This window comes from Gavialis gangeticus, unplaced genomic scaffold (assembly GCF_001723915.1).
Source record: "Gavialis gangeticus isolate Ggan-Ray unplaced genomic scaffold, GavGan_comp1, whole genome shotgun sequence".
NCBI lineage: Eukaryota > Metazoa > Chordata > Crocodylia > Gavialidae > Gavialis > Gavialis gangeticus.
The window spans coordinates 172384898-172395253 of record NW_017729022.1 but is presented as its reverse complement, the minus strand read 5'-3'; the positions used below and the strand labels follow the sequence as shown (position 1 = coordinate 172395253).

The 10356-nt window shown below is 43.4% G+C and overlaps 1 protein-coding gene across 3 annotated transcripts in view; it reads left to right on the top strand.

Moving 5' to 3' along the window:
• NVL (nuclear VCP-like) overlaps positions 1 to 4026 on the top strand; it is an 82367-nt gene extending 78341 nt beyond the window's left edge. For all 3 annotated transcript variants that reach the window (XM_019516512.1, XM_019516513.1, XM_019516511.1), the window contains exon 23: positions 2668 to 4026. In XM_019516512.1, coding sequence (XP_019372057.1) covers positions 2668 to 2712 — 45 coding nt within the window. In that variant the 3' untranslated portion in view covers positions 2713 to 4026. The remainder of the gene's footprint in view (positions 1 to 2667) is intronic.
• The last annotated feature ends 6330 nt before the right edge of the window (positions 4027 to 10356 follow it).

Sequence of the window (10356 nt, the reverse complement as noted above, 5' to 3'; positions counted from 1 at the left end):
CTTCTCCCCACATCTTAGTGTCATCTGCGAATTTGAACAGGGTGCTTTTTACCTCCTCGTCCAAGTTGCTGATGAAGATGTTGAACAGTGCAGGTCCAAGGATCAAGCCCTACGGAACCCCACTGCCCACATCCCTCCAAGTCAAAAATGACCCATCCACCACCACTCTCTGGGTGCGGCCCTCCAGCCAATTAGTGACCCATCTGACTATAGGTGTTGATGCCACAGTCCCCCGGTTTTTTAATGAGAATGGGGTGAGAGACCGTGTCGAAGGCCTTCCTAAAGTCCAGAAAGACTACGTCTACTGCAACACCTGCGATTTTGTGACCTGGTCATAGAAGGCCGCCAGGTTGGTCTGACAGGACCTGCCCCTAATGAACCCGTGTTGGTTGCCCCCAAGCATAATCTCCTCTGCTTGCCCCTCGCGGACATGTGCCAGGATAATTCTCTCAAAAAGCTTTACCAGGACCAAGGTAAGACTAACAGGCCTATAGTTTCCTGGGGCCTTCTTCCTCCCTTTTTTGAAAATGGGCACCACATTTGCCCTTTTCCAGTCCTCTGGCACATTGCCAGAGCACCATGAGTGCTTGTAAAGCCGTGCCTGGGGTCCCACAATGACCTCTGCTAATTCCCTTAGCACTCTGGAGTGGAGATCTTCAGGAGCTGCTGATTTAAATACATCCTGTCCCCCCAGAAGTTCCTTGACTAGGTCCTCTCTGATCCTAGGCCTGGGTGCGCCTCCCCTGGGACCTACAGGGGTCCCAGTGAGGGGGATAACCTAGTCCCTGCTCAGAAAAATGGAGGCAAAGAAATAGGTTAGCTTTGCTGTCTGGTACCACAACCAGATTTCCTAGCATGTAGAGGCCCCACATTACGTGGTACCTTCTTTTTACCCCGTGTATTTAAAAAAGGACTCCTTGTTGTCCTTGATCCAGGTAGCTAGTCCCAGTTCCATCTCTGCCTTGGCCTTCCTGACTGCCCCCCTATAGTCCTGAGCAACAGAGGTATAGTCCTCCCTGGTGATGGCCTCTCCCTTCCAATGGGTGTACACCTCCTTTTTAGCTAGGAGACATTCCCGGATGCTTTTGGTGAGCCATGGGGGTTTTTGCACCCTCTTGCCCCCTTTGATCCGTGTTGGGATTACCTCCCTTTGGGCTTGGAGAATCGTCTCCTTAAGGAACAACCACTCTTCTCAGACACCCAACTCCCCTCCCCTCCGGGACCTCAGCGTCTCCCTGACTATTCTCCTTACCTCATTGAAATTGGCCTCCTGAAGCCAAGGGCTGCTGCCTTGCTGCAGGTCTTTGCCACCTTGCGCTGGATGATGAATTGCAGCAGGCGATGGTCACTGTCGCCCGTGGCCAGGACCAGATCCAACAAGGCATCTCTCCTGGTGGGGCCGTGTACCTCCTGGGTTAGATGGAGGTCCTGTTATCTCGGCTAGGAACCTACATGAGCAGTCAGACTTGGCTGACTGCTCTTCCCAGCAGATGTCTGGAAAGTTTAGGTCACCCATGATGACCACGTCCTTTGACCTAACTGCTTCCGTGAGCTGACTTAAGAATTCCCCATCTAGCTCTTCTCCCTGGTTGGCTGGTCTGTAGTAGACCCCCACCATTAAGTCTCTTTCCTTTCAACCTCCTTGTATTCTAACCCAGAGCACTTCCTTGTGCCTCTCCTCTGACCCTATGCTATCGTTGAGGATGTGTATTTCTCCTTGACATAGAGCACCACACCCCCACCTTTCCTCCCTGTCCTATCAAACTAGCAAACCTGTCCATCCTGCATTATCTACCATCCTCCTGTACATCACAGAAATAAGAGCAGCCCACGTGAGAAATGTAATCAGTTACCTCAGTTAAGCTGTGTTAAACCATTGCAAGCTCCTGTAGCATGGTCTTTCTGATTTGCAGTTTGATTTAGGGGTTTTTTTTCTTCTGCTAATTGTGCTACCCCTGGCATTTTATCTCATCCCTTCCTGCAACTGTTTGAATCATAGAATCAGTGAGTTGGAAGGGACCTAGACAGATCATCGAGTCCAACCCCCCGCCATGGGCAGGAATGAGTACGGGGGGTGGGAGGGTTTCTTTTTTTAATTATGCTGTGCTTGGCTTGCTGTTGTCAGACATCAAGAGTATTGTCTTGCCTTTGAAAGCTTGTTTAACTCTATCCCAAGATACCACCCTAAGAAATCCTTGCCTCTGTTCAGTTTTGTAACAGATTTAAGCTAAACTACACTAAATTGCTTTCAGACTGAAATAAGAGACCCATACGCAAAGGGCTTTGCAAAAGTTTAACTTAGATCTGAAGTTTAGCTTAAACTAGTACTTTTTTAATTTAACTGTGTCAGGGGAGAGTGTCTGACTAGCAAAACAGTGTGAAGGACAAGAACTCTGCCAACAGAGATTTCTGTTAATAATTACAGATCGGTGGTGACATTTTTGTCTTAAGGGAACATTATAAACGAGACATATTTTGACTGTTTGATTTGCCTTTTGTAAATATTTCGGCCAAATACTAGCCAGCAGGCACAAGGGTGCTGCTATTTAGTTTTCCTGGAGAAAAGTGGGTAAGTCACCTTTTAAACATTGCATTGTTTCTTGATCTGGCTGCCAGTGTTTTTTTCATTTTTGTTTTTTCTCCCTCCTCCTCATTTGCTCTTATTAGGATCAGATAACATATGAAGAGCTACGTCAGTCACTGAGCAGGTGAAAGAGCTGGATGGCTGTTGAAAGACAAAATAATTCTGCTGTGTTGAAGAAGCTCATAGTGACTGAGCCTGATCCAAGTTTATTGTCTCAAAGACAACTGGAAACAAGCTGCACCTGGTTTCATTTGACTTCTTAAAGAAGTATTGCACCTGAAGAAACCTGCAAGGATCTAGATGCCATTTTATCAAAGAGTCCATACTTTAACCATTGTAAGAGTAAAACATCCAAGGGGATCCTTTTCTCCAGTTCTGCTTACTATCAATGAAGCTATAGCATACATTAAACTGAGCGAGCAGTTTATGTAGAATTTTATAGATGAAATTTGGAAAGCAACTATGTTTTCAAGAAGTTGAGCATTCCTTTTCCCAGCATTATTCTATAAGGAGAAATCCACAAAAGCAGTCTGGAAAACTGTTATGCCACATGCTCTTGCATCACTGAAGGCATTGACATTTGAGCCAGCATAACTTTGAGAAGCCTCCCTATCACTTTATCAAAAGAAATACTCTTCAGAGGGCAAGTTATTTTAAAGTAACCTGTATGCAAAGAAGTAAAAAACAGAAATTTGCAAACCCTTCATAATGCTGGTGCAGGGAAATTCTCTTTTAAGGAAGCACTGAATTTTACTGTTTTTAATGCATCTAGAAAGTTGAGTTCAAGTAACTGTGAAAAGAGAGAAGAAATTGTAACTATCAGAAATACAAGCAAAAAGTGGATGATGCTGTGTGCTATGGTACCAGTGCTATTACTGATTTGAGTTGCTCTTAATTTAGTATGTCCAGACAAGAATCTTCCAGGGGAGGAGAATTTTCCCATTGTTCTAGCACGGATTAGGTGAGGGCTCCCAGTTGACATTTTACCCCAATAACTTTCTAAAAAAAAAATGTACTTTTAAACTACTTTTGTGTCAGGACAAATGTTTCAACCAGGCATCTAGGATTTTCAGTTTAGATGTCTAGTTGAAATTCCCACAACTTGTTAAATATTTGTTTACAGCTTGTTGCCAAGAGGATCTTAGCTTATTAAAGTGATTTTTTTTTAATCCAGCTTGTTGGACTCCTGTTATATTTTCATAGCTTCCTCAATAGATCAATGACCTGTTTCACTTTTGCTTGCAGTTATTTTTCAGTTCTTGATGCTTCAGTGTTTGCTTTTAAACACTGGAGAGAGCTGAATACAGTTCATATCAGAGATTCTTTTCAGGGTTTAACTAAGCTATGTTGAGTGGTTTCTGCTGTGTTGGGCCATAATCTAGAAGGAGGATCACTGATGATTTCCCTGCCTGTCTGAACAAGCTGAAACTGGATTTTAAGAAGAAAACACAGTAGTGTCTTAAGGCTGACAAAGTAACTACTGAAAGCTATAACCACAGTGATTTTTCACATGTGAAATCTGCTACTTTTCCTTCTGCACCTTTCCTTCTGAAAAAAAAGTGTTTTAAAAAGTGGCATGTTTTGCTAAGCAGGAGAAATACTTGAAGCAAACTTGGCTCTAATTGTTACTCCTCATAAAAAAGCCTCTCCTTTCCTTTACCAGTTGTTGACGTCTTAGTCAAATGTGTAATAAGTAAAACACGTGATTATGGTACACACAGTAACAGGAAAGCTTTTCTGCTGCTTGGTTACCTGCCAAACCACTGAATTCTAAAAATTGGAGATATTTCCAAATGACAAATTGTAACATTGTATTGATTTTTGTTAAACGTGTCTTGTAAGTGTTGGCCTTATTGAATCAATAGCCCTGTACTACAGGGCTTTTTTCCCAGGTTTTCTCAAGAAGGGGCTATGGCTACTGTATTCTACAGGTTGGAAGAGCTTGTATGGAAACACTGACTAAATATGGCAGGGCTACCATCTGATTGAAATATGTCTGTAGAGGAAGGACCATTCATTTATGCCAATGTAATCTTGAAGGAAATGGAGCTGCCCATTTTTGCTCTTCAGAAGCCTCTGGTCAGAGTATCAAAGGACAGAGCTCGCATGCTTGAGACCAGGAGTTGCTAACCATTGTTAGCAGAGGAAACACAGGCTAATGTTGGCTGTGAAGTTGTTTTATAAATAACGCATTTCAGTTTTTGACTATAAAAAGAGAGAACCCAAAACAACCTTGACAATAACTTCCCTTTTTAGTTTGTTTTGCAGTAAACAATAATTGAATCATGCACTACAATTCAACTGAAAATGACCAGACCAATTTTATAAGTCTCTTCCTTTTCCAGGTATGTGTTGCTTGTGCTAAGGGTCAGTTCAGTTGCTGATAATGCAGTTGACCATAGTTTGTTTTTTAATCCAATGTTGCTCAACCCCTGTAGAGTCATGTCACCTGGCCCATGAGGCTCCCTGACCTGCAGGTCAGGAAAATTGATGGGAGGGGAGTGGTAGCGACATTAATTGCTTCTAGAACTGTGGCAATTAGCATTGCCAGGGCTCTTCCACTGCCATATTTCTGGACCTCTGGAAAGCCCTGTGGTCTGGGTAACAGCCCCCCTGCCTGCTCTGTGGCTGAATCTGGTGTGCAAGGTTGCACTGACATGCTGGATCACATCTGTAGACTCACCCTGCCCCCTAACCCCACACTGGGTCCAACCTGTGGATGAGATCTCATGCATAGGATCTGGCCCGTGGATAGGTGCAACGTTCCTCATCTGTAGTGCAGGGCTACAGAGGTTGAATACCACTGGTTTAGTCTAAAAGAAATGCTGTTTTTTTTAAAGCAGCACTTAACACTTAAGGATATTTTATCCCACGTGTTAGTTACTAATCTTCAAAAATAGAAACTCTTTTGAACTACCAGTACAACCCTGGCAGCATAAAAGTGAGGTGCCTATCAAAGTCAGAAGAGGTACTTAAGACAGCTGTGTGACTAATAGCCCATCCAACTGGCTTGGTTAAGGTATACCAGTTTCTGTATTCAGTGGCACAGCAAGGTACCCATTTACAAACAAGCCAGCTGGAAGAAACACACAAGTTTCACCCATTCTGCTACCGTGCACCAGCACCAGAGGTCTGTACTGACTGAAAGTTATTTTTTCCTAAATGTGAACTAACCTATCAAGCTTATTATGGGTGCAACATAATCAAGACTGAAAAATTATAGGGATTGCCATTAAGAATTGTCATTTGCAGTAAAAAAAAAAAAAAAAGTTTTTGTAAATATGGAAACTGGCACTTACCCTATTTGTAGACAAAGGCCACTGTTTGTGGTGGCAACTGTACTTATGCTGAGTTAAACCAGTGATAGCTGGGATTCTCTGTGTTTGGCATGAAATCTACGATGCTGTGCATCTGGGTCATGGTTGGCAGATCCCTTTATGAAGATAACAATTTCAGCTAAAAAAACTCCAACCTAATCCAATACCTTGCTCAAGGCAAGATTGTCTCAGACTAAAGGAGTCTCAGTCAAGTGTTTGTGTAACCTGCTCTTAAAAAACAACCAAAGATGGAGATTCCATAACTTTTCTGGGCAACCTGTTCCAGTGCTTGGCCACTACCATAATGATAAATTTTCCTAATATCCAACCTAAATTTCTACTGCTGCAACTTGAGATCACTGCTCCTAATCCTGCCCTCTGTGGCCAGAAAAAGAGGCTATCTCCATTCTTTTTTAAATCATCCTTCAGGTATTTGAAGACTGTTCAAATACTCCTTCAGTCCTCTCTTCTCCAAACTAAACAATCCCATTTCATCCTTCCTTCATAAATCATGTTTTCCAGGCCTCTAATCAATTTTGCTGTTCTTTGCTAGACAGCGTCCAATCTGTCAACATCTTTCTTTTGCTTTAGATTTCAAAGGAACACTTCTATTAATACAACCTAGCACAGGTTGGCTCATACTGTTTCTGGTCCCCTGTGATCCCTGCCTTCTCCTTCCTCTACACCTTAGTCCTCTTCTGCAGTACTGCCAATCTTTCTCCAGTCTGTACTTTTAATGCAGTTGTTTCATCCCAAGTACAGGACTCTGCACTCTTCTTGAATTTCATGAGATTGATTTTGGTCTTGATAAACTGAACAAATGGTCCATTCTGAATCCTAGCCCTAAGGCTCCAGTGTCTGGAACTCTAGCCAACTTGGTGCACTCAGTCCCATCCTCTGAAACATTAATGAAATGTTAAGCAATACTGGAATCAGGATAGAGCCCTGGGAATCCCCATGTCATACTTCCTTCCAGTTGGGCATTGAACTGTTGCTGACTACATCATACTTAACCATGATGATCCAACCAGTTTTGTATCCACCTTCCAGTACTTTCATCTAGTCTGTTTTCTTAGTTTAGAAATGAGAACACAGTGGAAGGTAGTGTCAAAAGCCCTGCTAAAATCAGGGTGTAACACATCTATTGCTCTCCTTCCATGTACAGAGCCTGTCACAATGTCATAAAAAGTAATCAAGTTGGTCAGGTGCAACTTGCTCTTGATAAATCTATGCTGGCTATTCCTGATCAATCAGCTTATTCTTGTCCAAGTACTTGGACTCCTTGATGACTTATCCTGCTATGGAGGTCAGTGACTGATCTGTAATGCCATGCAGCCTCCTTTATTTTCCCCTTTTAACGTTATTAATTAATCCAACTTATCAAATCACAGACTTAGCATTTGAAGATGTATTCAATCCCCTAAAATATACATAAAGGCAGAGATTTATCTTTCATCAACAGTGCTCCCTTAACCTAAGTTAGTGTCTTGCAACAGTAACAGCGTGGTCTGGAGCTAGGGCAGAGCAGGCAAGGGTGTGCAGGCAGTGGACTGTGGCTCTGTCCCAGCTGCAAGTTCCCAGCCTCAGAGCAGCTCCACACCCAGCCACACACCCTGCCAGCACTTCTGGGGCCAGTCTCCATGGAAGCCCTGGCCCTGGCCCTGCCCCTGCCCTTGCTGGGGCCTCCATAGAAACCAGCTGCAGTGACCTTGGCAGGGGGTGCTGGAAAAATGGAGTCTAGCTGCCAGCTGGATCCGCAATTCTGCCCACTCCTGCTTTAGACTGTTACCTCCTGATTCCCAGATGAGTAAAAACATCAAGTTTGTTCAATTTTGTATTAGCCTCAAGAGCTTTTCCTCCCTTTCTTCATGTTTATTTGCCTTCTGTGTTCATATTTGGAGGTGGAAGGAAGGATAAGTACCAATAACTAAACTTTGCAGTTGCAACACCCAAACCTAAATAAAGTTTCTAATATCTAATGTGTTTCTCACATCTGTGCCTCATTTGGCACAGTACTGAAAGAAGAGGAAGGATGGAAACAGAGGAATAGTAGAGAATGACATGCCAGGTCAAACATTGTAAACCACCTCTAGTGTGATCACATCTCTCTGCTGCTTGGTTCTTTTCATACATCTTGCTGGCTCCACCTTCCCAACAAGAGTCTGCTTATGGGACTTTTGCACTCTGTAGCTTGGCTCCAGACTTGATTGTTAATGGATGTGGGCAAATGTTTCCACAGCCAGTTATCTCCTTTTATAAGTGATATTCACAGTTATGGTTCTCCATATCTCCAACAGTGTGAAGTACAAAAGTTCCTAAGTCCTAAATGGTGGTGTGCCAGTGCCTGAAAATTGTTTTGTAGATTCCATAGACATTAGGGCTGGAAGGGACCTCAGAAGATCAGAGTCCAGCCCCCTGCCCAAAGGGCAGGAACTCAGCTGGGGTCATAGGATCTCAGCAAGATAAGCATCCAGTTTGCTCTTGAAGGTGTTCAATGTAGGTGCTTCAACCACCTCCAATGGCAGGCTCAGACAGTAAAGAAATTCTTCCTTATGTCCAGCCTGAAATGGTCTTGCAGGAGCTTATAACCATTCAACCTCATGAACAAACATTCTCCCAGCTACTGGTGGTGGTCACCTCTGATAAACTTAAAGGTGGCCATCAGATCACCCCAGCACCTGCACTTTTCCAGGCAAAAGAGTCCCATAGCTCTCATCCTGTCATCATAAGGTCTGTTTTCCTGGCCTCTGATCATGCACGTGGCTCTTCTCTGGACTTTACTGCTGTAATTAGGAACTATACTGAAAGCAAAGCACCTGCACTGCTTCTTGATGCTAGCTTAAGCTACTGCCCTCTTTGAATCACTTGATCCACACAGCACTTGTATATGCACATTAAATAAGTGCATCATATTCTGGGCAGCCACCCCCAGTACAGTGATCTCCTGCTAGGATCCTTGCATGCTAGTATTTTTCTTGCTGTGAGTTGTGGGATATATACACCAGAAGCCAGTGGGATATTGTAATTTATGGTTAAAATACATTTCCTGTCAGTCTGGGAGCTCTATCCCAGTGCTCATTTGGCTTTTGTGACCCAACACTTTTTCCAGACTGTGGTCCAGCAGCTTAGCAGAATTGCAGTGATTCTATCATCACCAAGAACAGGTGTTGTGAGTCTTAACAACAGAACAAAAATCAGCTTAATTCTCAGGTACCACCATGTCTCCTGGCTGGTCAGCATCTTCAGTTAATCTGCACCTTCAAGTCCAAATTGCTCTGAACTTGACACTGGAGTCCTGTAGCAATACAGGTGCAGGGAGAGCAGGAAACAGAGTTATTGCTATATGAATTTTTCCTGGAACAGCCTCATACTGAGATGCTGTTTCTGGACTCTGCCAGCCGGCACTGACTCACAAGAGGCTAATTCTGCATGCCTATAATGAATAGCAGTGGCAACAGAGCTTCAAGAAGACAAAGGTCTCTTCCCTGGAGATCTAGGCAGACCTCAGTAAGAGCTCTGCTCAGCCTGAAGAAACACCTGTGCATCACTGGTGCATGCAAATTTGGGGATGCTGCTAACTGCTTTGGATCAGTAGCTAACTAGCTAGGTGTTTGCAGGGCACCCACAAAGGTGCACACTACTGTGAAGCAGGTGGTGCCCCTCAGGTCTGAGTCTGGCAATGAGCACATTAAGGACTTGCATTTTTGAGGTCCCTGAGTTGTTCTAGGCTATATATAGGTTTTGATTTTGTTTATACCTTCCCTTCTCCCCATTTGAGTTCAAGAAAAGGATGAATTTCTTCATTTACCAAAGTTAACTTATCAGTCTTGAAAGGTCTGTCATGTTAGAATCTCTTACAAAAACTCTGGCTTCTTTTCTGCAATGCAAAAGTGAGCTTTTGTTGCCAGAACTACCAGACATTAATGTAGTAATGTCTGTTTAATAGCCTTCATGTTCCCTTTGTGACCTAGGGAAATGTAGGGCCTTGTTAAACCTTATGCTGGGAGCTACAGGACTGTTGATTCAGGTTAGCACTAGCTTGAGTTTGGAGCCACACTTCAGGCCACCAGGGGCTTAGTGGACTGATAGGTAAGAATGCCCCCCTCCAATTGCAGTCATCTCCCCTAAGACTCCTCTAGTTCCACCCCTACCCTCAAGCTCTTCTTCAAAAAGCTGGAAGAATATGAAGATCTACAGCCAATCAAGAGTTGTTAGGCAAGATTAAGGTAACTAGGACATTTATTGAACAAGTAGAATTGTAAAAGATTACTTAATGAGCCTCCCTACCCCAGGCATATTGCAAGTGGATACTTAAACTGTAGCAGTTAAGAGTAGTAGAGTTAAAACATTATGACATCCAGCAAAAGCCATCCCTCCCAGTGTCTTAAAATACATTCCCTTACTTAAGATGCAAAATTAAAAATGGGTTTGGAACTTTAAATTCCACTAACAAGG